Source organism: Cyprinodon tularosa, unplaced genomic scaffold (assembly GCF_016077235.1).
Source record: "Cyprinodon tularosa strain WSP-4 unplaced genomic scaffold, ASM1607723v1 ctg195, whole genome shotgun sequence".
Lineage (NCBI taxonomy): Eukaryota > Metazoa > Chordata > Actinopteri > Cyprinodontiformes > Cyprinodontidae > Cyprinodon > Cyprinodon tularosa.
The window spans coordinates 60,001-81,247 of NW_024038707.1; the positions used below are offsets into that span (position 1 = coordinate 60,001).

At 40.9% G+C, this 21,247-nt stretch overlaps 2 protein-coding genes and 1 non-coding gene across 7 annotated transcripts in view; all 3 read right to left on the bottom strand.

The window, feature by feature from the left end:
• Nucleotides 1-6,592, bottom strand: part of depdc5 (DEP domain containing 5, GATOR1 subcomplex subunit) — a 65,566-nt gene extending 58,974 nt beyond the window's left edge. For all 5 annotated transcript variants that reach the window (XM_038283564.1, XM_038283563.1, XM_038283566.1 and 2 more), the window contains exons 1-6: nucleotides 6,483-6,592; nucleotides 6,286-6,373; nucleotides 6,135-6,181; nucleotides 3,670-3,755; nucleotides 3,508-3,591; nucleotides 551-600 (exon numbers count right to left, since the gene is read on the bottom strand). In XM_038283564.1, coding sequence (XP_038139492.1) covers nucleotides 551-600; nucleotides 3,508-3,591; nucleotides 3,670-3,755; nucleotides 6,135-6,181; nucleotides 6,286-6,373; nucleotides 6,483-6,540 — 413 coding nt within the window. In that variant the 5' untranslated portion in view covers nucleotides 6,541-6,592. The remainder of the gene's footprint in view (nucleotides 1-550; nucleotides 601-3,507; nucleotides 3,592-3,669; nucleotides 3,756-6,134; nucleotides 6,182-6,285; nucleotides 6,374-6,482) is intronic.
• Nucleotides 6,593-13,234: 6,642 nt separating this feature from the next.
• Nucleotides 13,235-19,614, bottom strand: rab36 (RAB36, member RAS oncogene family). The gene is made up of 9 exons (XM_038283573.1): nucleotides 19,494-19,614; nucleotides 19,311-19,385; nucleotides 18,008-18,109; nucleotides 17,853-17,917; nucleotides 17,716-17,767; nucleotides 15,643-15,724; nucleotides 15,473-15,563; nucleotides 13,467-13,580; nucleotides 13,235-13,374 (listed from the first exon to the last, which is right to left on the bottom strand). Exons 1-9 carry the CDS (start codon nucleotides 19,604-19,606, stop codon nucleotides 13,313-13,315), a joined length of 756 nt encoding a protein of 251 aa, XP_038139501.1. The 5' UTR covers nucleotides 19,607-19,614; the 3' UTR covers nucleotides 13,235-13,312.
• On the bottom strand, nucleotides 17,368-17,441 carry trnan-guu. The gene has a single exon. It is a non-coding gene; the product is annotated as a tRNA-Asn (tRNA).
• Nucleotides 19,615-21,247: the final 1,633 nt, after the last annotated feature.

The following is a 21,247-nucleotide window of genomic DNA, read 5'->3' on the forward strand; positions in this document are numbered from 1 at the left end:
AGCAGGCGTAGAGCTAACAGAACTGGCAGCGTTGCGAGGCAAGGGCTCAAACATGTACGGCTGGAAGCCTTCTACACCAAACCAAGCTTCTGCCGCCCTGGCGTCCTCTTCCACAACATCTTCGTCCTCGCTTTCCTCCTCTAAATAAAAAATGGATGACGGAGGAGACTCATCCACGACCTCCGACACTAAACTCTCCTCCTCTTGCATGTTTCCTCTGTCCATAGCGTTCCTTGACAGCGTCGTTTCTAAGTCACCAATTTAGTGCTACTTGGTCCCAATGGAATTTCCCATTGGGAACCTGCTAGCACTAAGTTGCTAATTGGTTAGCAAGATGCTTCCGAGAAAACGGCCATAACCAAAATACTTGAGAACCTTCCGCCACAACAATCCCGCCCCCTTGATAAACAACATATCACATTAACTTTATTCACTCGTGTAAAGTCGGGCACCACTCGAGAGAATTCAGAAATGCAACGGTTGGAACAGCCGCTTCCCTACGACTTTAAAACAAAGAATAACAAAGAGCCGAGAAGCAAACGTGACGTACCTGATTCCTGCAAACTCCACCTTCTGAGTCACATAAGCACAGGTGCTCACCTGAAACACAAAGAACCAAAGCTTTGACTAATTCACACTGAAGGTGTCAAAATGTCTGAACTTGTCAGTATCTGAAAAGTCTGTCACAGTTTAACAAGCTGCAGGCTAATCTTACTGCACGCTCAGATCCGTGGCACAAAATGGAAGGCAGAAGATCTTTCCGTAAAGGTGAGAACACACCGAGACCGATTTTGAGTCCGATCTGACAGAAAATCGTGTTGGGCGAGGTCAATGGGGATGATCACACTGAGATAGAGCCCAGGTCTAATTTAGTCAGATTAAGCAGCAATTCAGCTGCAAGTTCACGGTTCTGACAGGAAGAGACACGCTTATAAAGTAAAACACCTCCGCTTTGGGAGAAAATATACCGTATTTTCACGACCATAAGGCGCACCGTACTAAAAGGCGCAGTCTCAGTTATGTGTGTCATTACTGTATTTAACACACACATAAGGCGCACTGGATTATAGGGCGCGGGTTTTATATACCGGTACATATCCTCTACTACGTTTAAATGCCGCTGAATGCACACTTTCATCTGGTTTGGTCTTGACACGTTTTTTGTGGACTTTTATGGACCTTTCTGCCTCGGGCACCATAGACCTCCATTATTTGAATGTCAGCAGACAGCAAGAAACCTCCCAGATCTCCAGATGCATTTGAGATATCAAAAAAGTACTCCAGAGTGTTGTTCAGCATGGGGGTGAGTAGAAAATGAAGGCTAATCATGTTTTGGGTGTACTATTCTTTTAACGTTCTCATGGTGGTCTTAACAACGTCCGCAGTAACAACACACACAGGGCGCACCACACATTTTGAGGGGAAAAAAAGACGTTTATATGCGCCTTATAGTCGCTAAAATACAGTAAAGTAATATCTAATAATCGCATAGGGAAAGAGTCAGTTTTGGAGTTTGCACATCGCGTCTATAGTGTAACGATTACAGCATTACCTCAGCGTTGCTGGCATCATTACAATAGTAACCGGGACAGACTGTTGCAAAAACAATCAATGAAACATAAAAAAAATGTAAAACTTTACCAATGATAGCAATTCAGGAGGACAGAAAACAGATAAAGTAAAATGGTGATCCTCGAAACGAAATAAGGAGGGGCAGACAGAGCAGGTAAGCGCGACGTATCTGTCTCACCTCTTTATGAATAGAAAGAAAAAGAGAATCATCTTTCTGCTACAGTCGGCATAGAAACAGACATCCTACAGTGTTTATTGCTGTGTTTTTCTTTTTAGACGTAGATCTCACTATGTTTTTAATATATGAACCTTCTCTATCTGTTCTGGTTTGACTTGTTAAGGGGGGCTTTGCTTTATAGAATGAGCCCGTTTTATAATCTGTCCAACGGAAAATGTGGGAAATTGTTTGAATAAAAATTCGTACTCAAACGGTGTGTTCGTGCCTCAACTGACTGATGCCTCTGAATCTTTGACTGGCACGCAGTACTGGATAGGGGTGTAAATAATAATAGTTTTGTATCGATGCATCGATCCAACAGCCGATGATCCGATGCATCGATACATCCGCAAGAGAATCGATTCATGTTTTTCTTTTTTCCTTCCGGTCTATTTTGATCCATTTGCTCCTGGGTGTAATTCTCCCTCCCGTGCTGCGGTGGCGCTAAACCTATTTTGCCCTCCTACCGCGCTTCCTGGTTATACTCTTACAGCAGTGTGTCGCAGTGAGCTTGATGCAGACATTTTTGATTTATGCTCAATATTGAAGCGTGGTCTGTGCTACACGCTGTGGGTCTAGATACGGCCGAGGCGGCGAGGAAGTGGGGGCGAGTTTAGTCCGACGATGGAGGGACATGAGGGCCAAAAAGAGCGGAGATTCAGGTGGAAAAAGGGTCCCAGCGTTCTCGCGCACCTCACTCTTCTAGCGGGTCAAACTTCACGAGTTGTTTTCCGCAATTTCGGTCATAAAAACAAAACAAGCCGGCCTCCTGTCTGCTGCACTGTCTGCGGTCAGCTACAATTTGTCTGTGGAGGGGGCGGGACGTCTGGAGCCGAGGTATTGCATTGCACTCATTGCACTGATTATGTGCAGTATTTCATGATGCGAGGCCTTTCAGAATCTGTAACGCAGGGGGATTATTACTTTTCAGTGAATGAGGTTTTAATAGGAATAGGTGGAGAAAAACTTTTCTACATCTGTTATTTGCTGTTGTTTCTCAAAAATGCATAAAGATATTACAGCTTTCATTGATTTATTTCAAATCTGTAATAAGTCACTGTGATCTAGTCGCTTCGATTCTGTGCTACGCCGCTGACATCATCACGTAGAACGCGCACAGCGGCTTGTGATGATTTAAAGTCGCGCTCTAAAGTTTCCAAACCCTCCCATGAAAGAAAATGATTAATTTAAACTAGTTATTCAAATAAAACAAACTGAAAAAGTAAATAAAAAAATAACTAGGATAAATGATAATTTAGTAAAATAAGATAATGATTTTTGAATTTATATTTGTTTTAAACAATTCTGAAAAATAAAAACTATCACAGCTAAATTAAAGCTCCTCGCTCATGAACAGTGAACCAACCTTTCAACAGGTGCAGAAATCTGACTGAACATTTCCTGAACATTACTTGAATCGCCTGATTTCAGTGATTCAAAATCAATGTTTGATTTCCATTTTTAAAAAATTCTTATTCCTTATGACTTTTGACAATTTGAATTTGTTTACTGGCTGATTTAATGGAAGGGTCTGCAAACTTTCAAGCACAACAGTACAGTATATCCACAGTAACTCGTTAGCTTTTTTTTGTTAGCCTGATGGCTTCCCTCACAATGCGAACTAAACAGTTCAACATTAGTGTTATATCGTTATGAGAAAAAAACTGGATGGGTTCACCACTAGTGTGCATCGGCAGCTAGTGGTGAACATGTCCCACCAGACTCTTCTTCAGCCTCCACATGTCTCCTCTTCCAATGTACTGGTCTTTAAATGTCAGCTCCACCAAGTCCAGTGTAACATCCTGTTGGAGTAAAGCAAAGAAAACAGTTAGAAAGTTCTTCCAGAGGAATAGTTTAACTAGCAGCCAGGATGAGCGTACCTTTGGGTCGACAATGTTTACGATAACATCCTGGTAAGCACGAAGCTTGAACGCCTGCGCTACAGTCTGATCCACGCTGATGGTCTCTGCAAAGGAGAGGATTTCCATTATGAAGATGCAAAGTCTTTGCAAAGTTCATTTAATCTGGAACCAAGAGATTTATGGACAGATGTTTTACAATTCTGCATAAAGAAAGAAAGTGACAAAAAAAAAAAAAAAATTTATGTTATGAAGCATTAGTAAGTAGGGATGCACGATATAATCGGCCCCCTATCGGTATCGGCCTTAAAACTGAATATCGGACTGAATATCGAATATCCGTGAGGCAGACACCCTGTCTACTTTTAAGGCTAGGCTTAAACCTTTCCTTTTTGATAAAGCTTCTAGTTAGAGTGGCTCAGGTTATCCTGAGCTATCTCTATAGTTCTGCTGCTATAGGCTTAGACTGCTGGAGGACATGAGGATCCCTTTTCATCATTCTGCTTCATTCTATCTCTATTCTCCCACTCTGCAGAATCTGTTAGTTCAATCTGTAACGTTCTGCTCTCTCTGCTTTTTCTCATAGTAGCTTCATCTGGTCTGTTCCTGTTTGGCTGTGACTCCATCCTGGAGAGAAATATCAGCTGTGCTGCTGCCATCAACACCTTTGTTTATAGATATTGGAGATCGGCCTGTTTTTCCAGTGTAGTCCTGTTTCTCTGACTGTAACTAACTGGATATGCTCTCTTCATCCTCATGGGAGCTGGCTCGGAGCTCCTCTGCCTGGCTGTGTGTTTCCTGGATGGGGCCGCCTGTGGAGCTGGTTGACAAGTTCCTTTGTATCTCTGCTTCTGTCTCCTTGAACCCCAGTGGGCCTCAGCAGATGGCCGCTCACACTGAGCCTGGTTCTGCTGGAGGTTTCTTCCTGTTAAAAGGGAGTTTTTCCTCTCCACTGTTGCTACAAGCATGCTTAGTGTGAGGGATTGTTTTTGAGTAAATGAGTCGATGCAATCAACTGGTTTTCCTTAGATAGAAAACTTTGAATCAAATTAAAGGAATAGTACACCCAAAACATGATTAGCCTTCATTTTCTACTCACCCCCATGCTGAACAACACTCTGGAGTACTTTTTTGATATCTCAAATAGGGTTGTCACAATACTAAACTTTTCAACTCGATACCGATACTAAGGAAAATACTCGATACCCAATACCATTTTTGATACCACAAGGATAAAAACAAAGACTCCAAAATTCTACAGAAATATTTTCATTAATAAATAAAATACAATAAATAAAGACAATAAACAATAAGAACAATATTTTGAGGTTGTTTGCTGTGCACAATATTAAGCAAGCTTGATAAAAAAACTTATAAAATTAAAATTAAGTGTTCCTTCCTTGGCTATGCTTTACACACATAACAATGACACTAGCCAAACCAGTTAAGAAACAAAAATAATTCTCAGCAGCTTCACCTCTTACAAAAAAAAAGTCTGAAACTGAAAAATTAAATTATGGATGCTACCCACTCAGGACACTTGGAATACATTGGACGAGCAGTATGGAGGAATATTGACACGTTTTTTGTGGACTTTTATGGACCTTTCTGCCTCGGTCACCATAGACCTCCATTATTTGAATGTCAGCAGACAGCAAGAAGCCTCCCAGATCTCCAGATGCATTTGAGATATCAAAAAAGTACTCCAGAGTGTTGTTCAGCATGGGGGTGAGTAGAAAATGAAGGCTAATCATGTTTTGGGTGTACTATTCCTTTAAATGGATGATCTGGTGAACTGGAAAGAGCCTTGAGATGAATGATGATGTGAATTGGTGCTATAGAAATAAACTGAATCGACTTATTTCCTGTAATCTGACGCACAAAAATGTCAAAACATGTAAAATATTGTTTTGCACTTGCCGGCCACCGTAATTATCTGTATCTGCATTGGCCTTAAAAACCTGTACTGGTCAATTACTAATATCTAGTTTCAATCCAGGGCTGCCCAGGCCAAGGAGCAAGAAGGTTCCAGGTTCGATTCCCGGCCCCGGGGTCTTTCTGCATCGAGTTTGCATGTTCTCCGTGAGCATGAGTGGGTTTTCTCCAGGTACTCTGGCTTCCTCCCACAGTCCCAAAACATGACTGTTTGGTTAATTTGCTTCTCTAAATTCTCCTTAGGTGTGAGTGTGAATGGTTGTTTGCCCTGTTTGTCTCTGCTTGGGGATAAACCATGCTTTATCCCCAAGCAGGGATAAAGCATGACAGAAAAATTTACAGTTTCAATCCAGTCCAATAATGCAGGATGTAACAGATTACTTTGGACGGAAGCCGTTCCAAACTCCCTCTGTCTAACAGTGCAAAACATAGAGTAAAAAAAAAAAGCAGTAACCAATCAGTTACTCAAATGTTCAAATATTGGTCATTACTGCTGCAACAAGCAAATCTTATTAGGGTTCAACTGAAATCCTTGTTTAAAATGTATTTACCTTTCTGAAGATCATCTTTTAGGCTCTTCACCTGCAGCAGCAGAGGACTAAATACCAAAAGAGAAAGTAAAACCCCCGACATATTAAATATAAACAACAAAAGCAATAAAGAAGAGTAAAGATAATGATTTTTTTCTGTCGATGACCTCACCTGTACTCATCTGTTGGGTGAGCAATCTCAATGATGTCGCCCAGGTTGACTTGTGGGAAGATTTTTGGATTGACGACAAGCTCATCGTCTGCTCAGAGAAAAAGGCTCATTTTTAACACGATCCCAGCCAAAGGTTTGCATCCAAAGCAGCTGAAGCTAAATAAATGTGTTCTGTCCCTTTAAAAGTGTCTTCTTACCACTTCCTCCAAAACCTTTCTTGTGGAGCACCAGTTTATACGTCTTATTTGTCTTCATGGTGGATAAGCTAAAGAAAGAACAGGTTATCTTTAACTTAGAAAAGTTGAGGAAATTAGGAAAAAAGGTTAAGTTTCACACTGAATGAAATCAAAACTAAACATTTGCATGTATTCTAGTTCAAGGTGAATCATTTTATTCCAGCTCCTAGAGGCTTTTATGTCACACTTAAAAGCGACCCCACAGCATGACACCACAACTATCGTGTTTCATCGTTAGGAGGGTGTGTTTATTTTTATTTATGTTTGTTCCTGTAGGCATTACATAGCATGTAGGCCAAAAAGTTCTCATTTCAGAAAGTCTTTAGCTACATTGGTAGTGCAAACTAACAAAACATCGCTGATATTAAAAATAAACCAATGTATTAATTAAGCCAATAAACCAAAATGAAGTCTTACCTGAAACTGAAACTCTGGCAGCTCTAACTTTCCTCGGAAAGTTGACGCTTACCGTCTTGCATGTGACTACGAAAAAACTATCCGGTTACATGATCTGACACAGTACTGACACGAACCCGGCAGAAGGATCCATAATATTTATTTTTCAAATCATATTCATTTAAATATAAATATATCTAAAGCAAGAGACTGCAGTTTAGGCTGTAAACATGTTTAGCGCTATGCTAGGACGGCATAGTCTCCATCACTTCCTGTATAACAACCAAACCTCGATTGTGATTGGTTCTCTATGTGACAAGCTTCAAATCCTGCAACGGGATTGGCTATCCACTATACACAGATCGTTTGTGAGAGAGCGGTCACTTCGGTGGTTTTCTTCTTCACTTCTAGAGATTAATATCTCTGCGACGGTGTGTTGGGGTACGGACGAGGATTAGGGCCTCTGAAAAAAATTTTTTTAACTGATTTTTAAATTTTATTTCAGTTTAATGTGGGAAAAAAGTTTAATCTGAGTTTAATCTCAGAATTCTGACTTTAATCTCGGAATTCTGACTTTTTTCTCAGAATTCTGACTTTTTTCTTGGAATTCTGAGTTTAATCTCAGAATTCTGACTTTAATCTCAGAATTCTGACTTTTTTCTCAGAATTCTGACAGATAACAAACATGTTAGCATCAAGCCATAGCCATGTCTGTTTTAGAGACTAGCTCTCTTGTTTTAATGACCTTCTCCTCTATTAATGAGGACGTAAAAAGTCGCCTAATTCCGTCATTTTCCACCAATGTGTCACTGGCCCTCTCAAACAACTCACATCAGTGAAGCTCAGCTCTCCCGCATGTCTTCCTTCATGGTGCCCATCTACATTAAGATCCAAAATTTTTAGATTAAAATCAGAAATCTGAGATTAAAGTCAGAATTCTGACTTTTTCCCCATATTAAACTGAAATAAAATTAAAAAATCAGTTACCTTTTCCTTTTTTTTTCAGTAGCCCTATTCCTCTTCCGTATTAGGGCCATTCAAAGGCGAAAAAATAATAAGTTTAATGAAGAGCTGCCCATGTCCAATCCCATGGAGCTACTATCTTTTAACGTTTAGATCCAGCTCTCCTCCAAATACGCATGTGCTCAGTTATTATTTCATTATAGACCTCTGCAGACTGATGATCCTGATGAGGGAATTCAACCATTTAGAAAATAAGTGCTATGAAAAAGGGCTGCTTCTAAACAGGGCAGATTTAGGACAGTTAGGGCCCTGGGCAAAGACAGGCAAGGGGCCCTCTGAATTGAGAAGACAACACATAAAACAGACCCATTATACAGATACAGAAAATATTATAGAATAGCTAATGTATGTTACCTTAGGTTTTGTCCCTCTCTTCTTGTTTTCCTCTCTCTGTTTTGTACTCAGCTGACTTTTCATGCTGTCTCAAAAGGAATGAAAGATTTTTTCCAAGCACTAAGCTCACTTAGCTGATTGCTCCTTCCTGTGTTTCCAAAAAGGCCAAAGTAAATAACCCAGTCCTTCTTTTCATTGTAGACAAGCCATGATCTGCTTATCTGTTCTCCATTTTTCATTTGGATGAAATAATAGCTGCATGAATCATGACAGCAGACAAGATAGAGGAGAGCAGGAGGCGGGGTTACCAATCTACTCGCTCTGGAGAGCAGAATTCGCTGCTTTTAGATGTTGTCTCCAAAGTCTCCAGTAGCAGAAAAAAGTCGCTAGATTTGGTGCTAGGTGCTTTTTTGGAAATTAAAGTACTAGAGGGGTCTGAAAAGTGACTAAATATAGCGACAAATGCAAAAAGTTGACAAAACTGCTCTTTGCATCGTTTGTTTTCAAATGTTTGCTGCTTTTTCTTTGGACCTTTAGCAGCAAATGGACATGGATACATGTAAACAGAGTTTTATGGGGCCCGCAGGAGCTTGGGGCCCTAGTATTGCCTAATGGTAAATCCCCCCCAGCATCTAAAAATCCCACAATAGCAGCTCTGGAGAAATGGATTTTAGCACCCCAGTTTTCATGTGAGAGAATATTGTATGACAATACAATTGTCATACATTTGATGTTAGGTATGTCCAGTAATTACATTTCCTTGACTGTTCTTGCAGAAAAGGAAAATGAAATGAAAACTAATAACTCTACATTTGCTCACTGAAAAATAATGCAACCGTTTTGGAATCTATTTAGTCATCCATCCATCCATCCATCCATCTTCCTCCGCTTATCCGGGGTCGGGTCGCGGGGGCAGCAGCTTAAGAAGGGAGGCCCAGACTTCCCTCTCCCCAGCCACTTCTTCCAGCTCTTCAGGAGGAACCCCAGGCCAGCCGAGAAACATAGTCTCTCCAGCGTGTCCTGGGTCTTCCCCGGGGCCTCCCCCCGGTGGGACGTGCCCGGAACACCTCACCAGGGAGGCGTCCAGGAGACATCCTAAACAGATGCCCAAGCCACCTCAACTGGCTCCCCTCGACGTGGAGGAGCAGCGGCTCTACTCCGAGTCCCTCCCGGATGACCGAGCTTCTCACCCTATCTCTAAGGGAGAGCCCAGCCACCCTACGGAGGAAACCCATTTCGGCCGCTTGTATCCGCGATCTCGTTCTTTCGGTCATGACCCAGAGTTCATGACCATAGATGAGGGTAGGAACGTAGATCGACCGGTAAATCGAGAGCTTCGCTTTTTGACTCAGCTCTCTCTTCACCACGACAGACCGGTACAGCGACCGCTTCACGGCAGACGCTGCACCAATCCGCCTGTCGATCTCCCGCTCCCTTCTTCCCTCATTCGTGAACAAGATCCCAAGATACTTAAACTCCTCCACTTGGGGCAGGACACCCCCCCTGACCCGGAGAAGGCACTCTACCCTTTTCCGGCTCAAGACCATGGCCTCGGATTTGGAGGCACTGATCCCCATCCTGGCCGCTTCACACTCGGCTGCGAACCGATCCAGCGAGAGCTGCAGATCACGACCTGATGAAGCCAATAGGACCACATCATCTGCAAAAAGCAGAGACGCAATCCTAAGGCCACCAAAACGGATCCCCTCAACACCTTGGCTGCGCCTAGAAATTCTGTCCATGAAGGTAATGAACAGAATCGGTGACAAAGGGCAGCCCTGGCGGAGTCCAACTCTCACCGGAAACGAGCCCGACTTACTGCCGGCAATGCGGACCAGACTCTGACACCGGTCATACAGGGACCTGACAGCCCGTATCAAAGGGCCTAGCACCCCGTATTCCCGGAGAACCCCCCACAGGGCCCCCCAAGGGACACGGTCGAACGCCTTCTCCAAGTCCACAAAACACATGTAGACTGGTTGGGCGAACTCCCATGCACCCTCCAGGACCCTGCTGAGGGTGTAGAGCTGGTCCAGCGTTCCACGACCAGGACGGAAACCACACTGCTCTTCCTGAATCCGAGGTTCGACTATCCGACGGACCCTCCTCTCCAGCACCCCCGAATACTCCCCTTGCCGGGGAGGCTTAAGAGTGTGACTCCCCTGTAATTGGAGCACACCCTCCGGTCCCCCTTTTTGAACAGGGGGACCACCACCCAAGTCTGCCAAACCAGGGGGACTGCCCCCGATGTCCATGCAATGTTGAAGAGTCGTGTCAGCCAACACAACCCCACAACATCCAGGACCTTCAGGAACTCCGGGCGGATCTCATCCACCCCCGGGGCCCTGCCACCGAGGAGCTTTTTAACCACCTCGGCGACCTCGCCCACAGAGATTGGAGAGCCCAGTCCAGAGTCCCCAGGCCCAGCTTCCTCATTGGAAGACATGTTGGTGGGATTGAGGAGGTCTTCGAAGTATTCCGCCCACCGACCCACAACATCCCGAGTCGAGGTCAGCAGCACACCATCCCCACTATAAACAGTGTTGGTGCTGCACTGCTTCCCCCTCCCGAGACGCCGGATGGCGGACCAGAATCGCTTCGGAGCCGTACGGAAGTCTTTCTCCATGGCCTCTCCAAACTCCTCCCACACCCGAGTTTTTGCCTCAGCAACCATCCGAGCCGCATGCCGCTTCGCCCGCCGGTACCCATCAGCTGATTCCGGAGTCCCACAGGCCAAAAAGGCCCAATAGGCCTCCTTCTTCAACCTGACAGCATCCCTCACCGGAGGTGTCCACCAAAGGGTTCGAGGGTTGCCGCCACGACAGGCACCGACAACCTTGCGGCCGCAGCTCAGATAAGCTGCCTCGACAATGGAGGAACGGAACATGGTCCACTCGGACTCAATGTCCCCTACCTCCCCCGGGATGTGTTCGAAGTTCTGCCGGAGATGGGAGTTAAAGCTCCGCCTAACAGGGGACTCTGCCAGACGTTCCCAGCAGACACTCACAACACGTTTGGGCCTGCCAGGTCTGACCGGCATCCTCCCCCACCACCGGAGCCAACTCACCACCAGGTAGTGGTCAGTGGAAAGCTCAGCACCTCTCTTCACCCGAGTGTCCAAGACATGCCGCAAGTCCGATGAAACGATGACAAAGTCGATCATCAAACTGCGGCCTAGGGTGTCCTGGTGCCATGTGCACATATGGACACCCTTATGCTCAAACATGGTGTTCGTTATGGACAATCCATGACGAACACATATTAACATAAAAAAAATTTATTTAAGTAACTAAATACGATTAAGTAGACGCCAAAAAACTGTTGCATTATTTTTTTAGAGCTCTATAATTCTCCACTCTATATCATGACTTTGCTGCACTAATTTTTGCCAGTTATTCTTCCTGTCTACAGTCACAATAATATATAAATGAATCTTTGATATCAGTGTGGATAATAATTAAATTTTCTATTCAATTCAGTTTATTTCTATTGCGCCAAATTTATAACACATGTCATCTCAAGGCACTATACAGTTCAACCAGATCAAGCAGTCAAATTGATACAAAGTTTTCTATCTAAGGAAAACCAGCTGATTGCATCGACTCATTGACTCTTCAGCAATCCCTCACACTAAGCATGCTTGTAGCGACAGTGGAGAGGAAAAACTCCCTTTTAACAGGAAGAAACCTCCAGCAGAACCAGGCTCAGTGTGAGCGGCCATCTGCTGAGGCCCACTGGGGTTCAAGGAGACAGAAGCAGACATAGAAAAAGCAGCTGTAAAAGGCGGCCCCGTCCAGGAAACACAGCCAGGCAGACGAGCTCCGAGCCAGCTCCCATGCCAGAGGACGAAGAGAGCACATCCAGTTAGTCACAGTCAGAGAAACAGGACTACACTGGAAAACAGGCCGATCTCCAACATCTGTTAACAAGGGTGTTGATGGAAGCAGCACAACTGATGTTTCTCTCCAGGGGGGAAATAAAAAAAAAAATAACAGCAGCAGGAGGACAATAAAAATAACACTGGTCTCAATAAACGGCAGCGCTTTTATAAGAAACAGCTACACTAATAAGAATCTCTTACCAGTATCGTATTTAATTTAAATAATTAAAAAAGCAAAACCCTAATGAAAAAAGTAAAAAAGTTGGAGCTACAACCTTATTCTAAACCGTTACCTTTTCCATCAACATCATTCCTAACACTTCCTAGTCCTGAGACAATACATAAGTTATAGTTTTCCAAATACCTTTACTGAATTTATCTATAAATTCTTAATTTTTGCATGCCAGTATAATAAAGCATCAGTTGTTGAACTCATAATTATCTAAAGAGTGCCAATTTACAGTGCTAATTATATTAATATTTTAGAATTTCCACTAATAACAATAAATATGGTAAGAGCAGAAACAGCTGAAAGAGATATTTACGATATCTATTTATCATATATAGACTATAGTTTAAATATTCCTCTTAAACACTGCTGGATCTCCACATTTAAACCTTTGAATGTGTGACCTCATTTACAGATATGAAAAAAAGTGTTTCTTATACATTTTTATTTGCATATCATAGATCATACATATTTAGAACCATTTGTACGTTCAGTTATGTTTGAACAAATACATTTCAATTTTTTTTAAAAAATTAAAAGTGGTATAGAATTAAAGATGATTGATTAGTCTACATAACACAGAATGGATAAAAAAAATCCACTTAACACTGATTAAAGGAAAAAAACACTACAGCGTAAGAAAGAACATTTAAAAAGGATTAAGACCTGTATGTTATGTAACAATATACGAGTAAGACATAATTTGAACTGACTGTAATGAAACATACTGTTTGAAACATGAAATCTGAAAAAAATAATGCATCACTGGCAGAGTCAACCTGTTAAGAACTGATTGAGCTATTAATAAACATCAATATGGGGTTTTGATGACAAGGAGAAAAACTTTAACGCATTTTTAGTCCGGTTTCTTTAATTGTTCCGGTTGTTTCTCTGCAGACCAGCTCTCCTCACCAAAGCTGAATCAGTTCATCAGCAGCAGCTTCTTTTCATCTCTTGAGTTCTGCCCTCTTCCAAAGTGATACGTTCTGATTCTGACACAAAATAAAGGTTTATATTCACACAAAAGAAGATGTTTTTTTTAGGCATTTGAGAATATTGGACGTTACGTTTTTTTGTTACTTACTTATGTTATCCCCAGGACCAATACTAGCAGGAATGCTTTTCTCCATTTCCTTCATTATACATTTTTCAAAGGCCAAAGCTGATATCCTAAAGAAAAATGCCTGGACATTCTCCCCTGTGAATAAGAAAACAATAAATAACGATTTTATTGATTTCTAACCTTGTTTTGAACCCAAAGTATTTAAAGGAAAAGTCCGGTCGTGTTCAGAATTCAAACTCCTGAAAGTATTTTAAATATGAAATTATTTCATAATCGCATTCATCTTTTTCTGTTTTTTGGGGACGCTACAGCTACATCAGCTGCATGCAGGAGACAAACACCATTATGGAGGGAAATGTGTTCCATTATTGTTGCAAGGAATGAGCACGCTTTATAAATGCAAATTTTTAAAGAAACTCATTCTGTAAATGAATAACTCAAACAAATACAATCCTGAAATAAAAATTTGAATTTTTTTTTTTTGAAAAGAAGCTTTTTCAGAGTAAATTTGCTGTTAGCTCAGATTTTTTTTTCCAAAAAATTTCTTTAAACTGATTTTATATTTTCTTTTTTTTTTTTTAAAGAAAAAAAATATTATTGAGTTTTAAGAATTGCATTCTTTTCAAATTGTGGGGGCGGAGTTGCCTCTGAAGCAAAGAACAAAGATGCATTTCTATTGTCCTGATTGCAACAACATTTTTATTAGTAAATGTTAGCATTTGTTTCGGCTTGAGGTGAAGACAATTATATATTTCTGGATTGGATTGTTTTGTATTTAAATTTACAAAATGTGCATTTTGTAAATTTCCATTTACAAAACGGATGCTTTGCTTGCAACAAAAATAAAATAAATATCACTCCATACACACCAGCTGTTTGATGAGGATCCGCAGCCTGCTTTGAGGAGAACTGGATCCTGTATCTCTTTGTCACATGAATAAAAAAAGATAAGGACTGTGAGGATGATGATGTTATCAAATGTTAGACGAGGGAAACTTTGTTAATCAGTAGAAACTTAGTTTGTAAAGCTCAACGTTGTCGGTTTGGAAAAAATATTTAAACAGGACGTTAACCTGGGAATAAAGAGATGTTCGCTGGAGCTAAAACCAGCGACAGCTCAAAACGAGATCCAAAAAAACGTATTTTACTTGTAAAAAGAATCATTTAAAGGTGAAGTCCGGTCATTTTCAGAATACAAACTTCTGAAAGTACTTTAAATATGATATTATTCCATCCTGTTCAATAAATAAAAAGTGTTTCTATTTAAGAGTAATTTTCATGTGAATGTGCTTTACTGGAGGCATCCATGTTTGTCAAAGAACACCACTGCCACCTACTGGTTTGTGACATCACGGTGCGGTATCGGCTGTTGATCAAGTCCCAGTGCTGTATCTGGTGTTTGTCACAACGCGCTATTATCCAAGTCATCTTGAAAACATTCTTCTTCGAAATGTTGGTTACATATTACGGGTTTTTTCTCTGGCCAGAAGTTCGATGACAAATCCTCCCTCTTCAAGTTGGCGATCCAACGACCAACCCGTCCGTGGAGGATCAGGAATCAGAAAGGAAGAATAACTCTTTTTTTTTCACTTTTACCCGATGTATTCCAACATCCAGCTGCCATGCACGTGGGCATTGTCAGTTTCACTATAGCTCTGGTGAATTTCAATGGTGAAGTCCTCTGGAGATCTTCAATAATTGTTGTTGATTGCAGATGTGTCTAGTAGTTCCCATTGATTCTGCTTGTAAAGCGGGGAGAATGGCGCTAGGCTTACCGCACCGTGACGTCACTGCTGGAAGATGGCAGGAGGGAGGGGTTACTATATTTGGGCACAAATGGCCGCTCCCAGTGATCGCAATGAAAATTATTATTATTTTTTTCTACTGATTAATGCTAAATTTATTAAATTATCGCGAACATATTAATTTTATTGATTATTATTGATTATTCCTGGCTGACCGGACTTTTCCTTTAAGATGACTCAAGTGCAACAAACATCACTGACAGCGTAAGGTCTGAGTTTCACCTGTTTTTGCTGAAACTGCCCAGAACTCTGCGTGCATTTCTGCTGCCATACGGACAGCATCTTTTTCAGTTCTCTGTCTTTCATCTGGGGGCTTTAGATCACGTTAGTTTGTAACAGAACAATATGTACTTTAATTCAGTAAAATATGCATCACTTTAGAAGACACTCACCAGAAGATCCGTCTTTGTCCCAACCAAAAAGATGAAACAGGAGTCAGGATCATTTTCTCTCATGGCCTCCTCCAGCCATTGACTGGAAAAACAGAAGCTCAAACTGTAGGATATATTTTATGTTCAGGATGCTGGTGAAGATTCTCTGTCATCTTAAGAGCATCCCCCAACTGGACTGTAAACGCCACCTCATTGGTCAAAAGGGCACCAATGTGCATGTACTTCCTGTGGAGGATGAGGAGAGCCCACCTGCCCCCACCCATCCTCCCCACCTTCTACAGAAGCACCATAGAGCGTTCTGACCAGCTGTCTCACTGTGTGTTGTGGAGGCTGCAGCGCCTCAGACTGGAAGAAGGTATGGAGAGTAGTGAGAGCAGCAGAGAGGATCATCAGGGATCCTCTTCCGTCCATTAAAGACATAACATCCCAGCGCAGCATGTCATAAGCCCATAACATCATCAATGACCCCTCACCCCCCCACCATGGACTGTTCTCCATGCCGCCCTGAAGAGGCTTCACAGCATTCAATGCAGGACCAGCAGATTCCGAAACAGCTTCTTCCCCACCTCTATCAGTTTGTCTAAGTCTAAGTCAACCTCGGCCTTTGTCAACATTGTTTTCTGTCTCCCATTTTGTTTGAAAAAAGTTTGTCTCTGCTGCCTCATTCACTGTAGGTCACATCTAGTGCTAATAAGATTTCAGGAAGCAAATGTTGGAATCAAATGCTTAATTTATGATTGAATATTTATTTCTAGTTTACAATTTTTGTCTGGTTTTGGTATGATATATATGAACATGAAATATTTTGGTTTGAAGTATGAGTTGACTGACTTAATTATGAAATTATGAATTTGTTTAGTTGTGTTTTGCTGCCGTGCATAATCTACGCTGTTTCTCGCCTCCGCCCCTTCATTATGGACAGCACCTGGATTATATTGGAGTTGGCTATTGGGACCGGGTGAGCTCTTGGATTCAGTCAGCGCAGCCATACAGTTTTTGACCGCTTTTGATTATTGTTTTTTTTTTTTGTGTGGCAAAAAAGGAACGAAATGAACCGATATGATCTGCCTGTCACGTCATATTGTGGTAAGAAAATCTAAGTTTGTTCTGATTTTGAAAATAAAGCGTCTTGATCAAGAGGAAAGAAAGTTCATTGGATTTCATGGTCACATTAAAAAAACAACTGACAGAGCTGAAGTGAGTTTAACTTGGATGCTTCTGAACCAATAGTCACGTGAATCTTTATTGGAAAGATTGCGCTATTAGCAAATGTAAACAAAAGTTTATATTTTTAACTCCTACAGTCTAATTTGGCCAAATTTGCCAGAATAGCGTCATTTGCCTGGTTAAATTCCTCACATTTGCCCTGCTCCTCTTCACTTCTTGGTGCTCAGGAGTCACCCTACACATATAGATAGCATGGAAATCCTTCAGTCCAGCTGTGAAATCCGCGTTTGGTGTTAAGGTACCTTTAGTAGTTCTAAAATGAGCTGTCAGAGTTTCATTTTCTGCCCAAAGGTACACTGATATCAGTCTGCTATTCCGTATTTAAATAATTATTTAATTTTTTTCTCACATTTGAGAAATATATCTCTGCATTTAACCCATCGCCTTGAGGAGGAGTGGGCTGCCATTGTCTGGCCCCGAGCAGTGTCAAGGGGTTTCCTTGGGAACCCAGCGTGCATTGCTCTAATCAGTAGGCTAAAACTCCCTCCTAAAAAATGGCGTCCCTGGGTGGGCTTGAACCACCAACCTTTCAGTTAACAGCCGAACGCGCTAACCGATTGCACCACAGAGACCTGAAAACGGCATGATGCCGATAGTGATCAGGGATATGACATTGTGACATGGCGACATTTTCTGTTGAGGGAACAGTTGTCAGAAGTCAGTTGATATTTTAAAACTTAAATCAATGGAAAAACATTTTCAAAGGACCAATTTTGAAACAAAAAGTAAAGGCCTTGTTGCTGTAGCAACAGCTGTCCAAAATCAAAGAAGTACCTTGACATACAACAAAACCGATGGGAGCCCTAATAGAGTTTAGACTATAAATCAATTTGAAAACACACTTACCTTGTATGGTCCAGGGATTTAATATCTGCCATGTCGAACACTGTTACAATCACTAGATAAAATCAAGGATATCTAATTAGATTAAATTAGTCTAAACCTGCAGTCATTGATATGTTTAACAAAAAAAATAATCATACCTTGTGCGCCTCGATAGTATGCAGATGCAATGCATTTGAATTTTTCCTGTCCAGCCGTATCCCAGCTAGAGGAATGGATATCACAGATTAAAATATTAAAGGATACAAAAAGGAAGAAAAATTATTGAATTATTTTTTTAATACTTCACACTCACATCTGAAGGGAGAACGGTACTCCTGATATCTCAAACCTCTCGATCTCAAAATCCACTCCTATAGTAGCTTTGTAATCTCTCTCAAAGACATCTTTGCAAAATCTGAAGAAATGAAATAGAATAAAGACCTTATCTCTTTACTTTGGGTTGATAACATGTACTTTATAGTCAAAAACTTCCTTAAAAAAGGAAGGAAACTTCCAAAAAGCTCTATACTCTTCACTGGAGATATGTGTGATAGATAATATAGAGGAGAAAATTTACGATTTAAGCATTTACCGGTATGTAGAAACATAAAGGTCAGTTTTAACATGAACAAGAAAAAATCCAATTGTAACATTTCAGTATTTTAATCAAATCAGTGACTATAAATATGAAGGGAATTTTGTACAGTTATTGTGTCATTATTGTTAAATATATGTTATGTAAATTTAATTATGTAAAAAGAAAAAAGAAATTAAATTTCTTAATCAATTTACAGTTTTTTCAGACTTTTTAAAAATAATTATTTTTTTCTATTTTTAATATTTAGTTTTTTTTCTAATGAATTTTGTCAATAAATAAAAAAGAATGAATAAAATATGAAAAAAAAATTTCTACAAATAAAAAATCGGCGAAATAGCAGTTAGCCTAGCCTCGTGAGACCATCCTGATCTCGCGAGCTTTCAAGGTTTCATTCGCAGATCAGTCTGGAGACTCTCCGTTAAAGAAAATTTGGAGCCGTTCACCAAACGAACGCCCAATCAGCGTTGGCTTTGAGGCGGGTTGAGGTGTGACGCAACGAGAAGCGCGACAGTTCAGTCTAAAGAACATGGGGCTTCAGCCGATGAAACTAGCGTTAGCGTTAGTTTTATCGGAATTACAGAGTATTTCTTCACTGAAAGAAGAGCAAAACACTGCTCTGGAGGCTTTTCTCAGAGGAAAATATGTTTTTGCTCTTCTCCCGACTGGTTTCAGCAAGTGTTTGATCTATCAATTGGCTCCTCTTCATCGTCGCTCTGTTAGTACGTCATATACTTCGTTGATCTGATTGGTTTATTTGGCCCGTCTATCACCAACATAGGCCAATCAGCTAACCAGTATTTTCGCCCCTTACCAAAATTACTTCAACGGAAGGTTTCCAGATGGATATGTGGAGCAAATCCATCTGGCGGAGTCAGGTTAGTAAAATAAATCATGGAACCATGATTTATATAAATACTTTGAGGGAAAAAAGGAATACTAATAATCTAAATAAATATGAAGTCCTTTAGTCAGAATAAACTGTATTTTATCTCTGATGCGTAAATTATGATTGCATTACCTGTTAATAAGGCAGGTCTTTCCCACACTGAAGTCGCCGACCACCACAACTTTAGACATTTTCTGGCGATCCCATCTTTCCCAAAAGACAACATAGGTGTAATGATTGCTATGGCTGATGACAAATCTGATATCATCTTTAGTAAAAATAAAATAAAAAATAAAATAACTGTTGGAAACTCACAGCTGAAGCCTGTCAGTCTGGTCTTTAAATGCTGCTTTAGTCTGAATGTCCCAGTCCGTCTTCAGCTGCAGGGAGGCCTCAGGAGTGTAGCACTGACAATAACAGCAACACATACTGTATAAACATGATATAATATTCTACAGAGCTGTGGTTAAATGTTAGTGCTTTCCTGTGAACAGGGGGGGGATTTACCATTAGACAATACTAGGCATTTACATAGGGCCCCAAGTTCCTGGGGGCCTCATAAAACTCTGTTTACATGTATGATTACTACAACTATCCCTAAATTCCTACATTAATAATTTTTTTGATAAAAATCCTTTTGCCAAAATGCCATCAGAACGCTTATAATATCAAGAGTGTCCTGGCAAAAAATTAGTGCAGCAAAGTCATGATATAGAGTGGAGCATTATAGAGCTTTAGAAAAAGAATGCAACCGTTTCTGGCAAGTGTATTGTCATACAATATTCTCTCACATGCAAACTGGGGTGCTTAAATCCATTTCTCCAGAGCTGCTATTGTGGGATTTTTAGATGCAGAGGGGATTTACCATTAGGCAATACTAGGGCCCCAAGCTCCTGCGGGGCCCCATAAAAATTTGTTTACATGTATCCATGTCCTTTTGCTGCTCATGTTCAGAAAGGTCCAAACAGACAGCAGCAAACCATTTGAAAACAAACGATGCAAAGAGCAGTGTTGCCAACTTAGCGCTTTAGTCGCTATATTTAGCGACTTTTCAGACCCCTCTAGTGCTTTTATTTCAAAAAAGCACCTAGCACCAAATCTAGCAACTTTTTTCTGCTACTGGAGACTTTGGAGACAACATCTAAAAGCAGCAAACTCTGCTCTCCAGAGCGAGTAGATTGGTAACCCCGCCTCCTGCTCTCCTCTATCTTGTCTGCTGTCATGATTCATGCAGCTATTATTTCATCCAAATGAAAAATGGAGAACAGATAAGCAGATCATGGCTGGTCTACAGTGAAAAGAAGGACTGGGTTATTTACTTTGGCCTTTTTGGAAACATAGGAAGGAGCAATCAGCTAAGTGAGCTTAGTGCTTGGAAAAAATCTTTCATTCCTTTAGAGACAGCATGAAAAGTCAGCTGAGTACAAAACATAGAGAGGAAAACAAGAAGAAAAGGGACAAGAAGAGAGGGACACAACCTAGAACAGATAATGGATGTCTATTCTATTAACATTTCCCTATTGGTATAATTGGTCGGTTTAATGTGTTGTCTTCTCATTTCAGAGGGGCCCCTGCCCATCTTAATCTAGGGCCACAAATTTCCTAAATCCACTCCTGCCTGTGATATAACACACTGATTACAATTTAAGGATTCTGGGAGATCTAGATCTTTTAGAAAGAAGTTAATACTACTGCAGTTAAAAATAATAAATATAAATAATAAAAGACTAAATGTATTAGGGATATACTTGCGGAAATTCCCAGATGATCCTATCTTTGCTGACCACTGGTGGAAATAATTTCCTCCCATTCCTGTGATCCCGCATGATAAACCTGTGGAGAAAAAATTACAGTTTTCACATTTACAAATAGACTTAGACTTAGACAGAACTTTATTGAAAAACTCCCTCCAGAAATTAAGGTTACCAGCAGCTTACAGGGCAAAAAACTATTAAGTTAAATTAAATTAAAATTAAGTAAAATACAAATAAATATGGAGTTCACATTTAACAGAAAAAAATAAAAAATACAAGTGTTGCTACTCCTTCCCTCTTCCCCCTGTCCCGTGT

Excerpts from the sequence above, each read along its gene's own strand:
- rab36 (XM_038283573.1), bottom strand. The coding sequence starts at position 19,606 with ATGTGTTGCTGTTATTGTCAGTGCTACACTCCTGAGGCCTCCCTGCAG. Across the intron at positions 18,110-19,310 it reads AAGACCTGCCTTATTAACAG|ATTTTGCAAAGATGTCTTTG; the intron begins GTAATGCAATCA and ends TCATTTCTTCAG. Across the intron at positions 15,725-17,715 it reads AAATCCCTGGACCATACAAG|TCAATGGCTGGAGGAGGCCA; the intron begins GTAAGTGTGTTT and ends CTGTTTTTCCAG.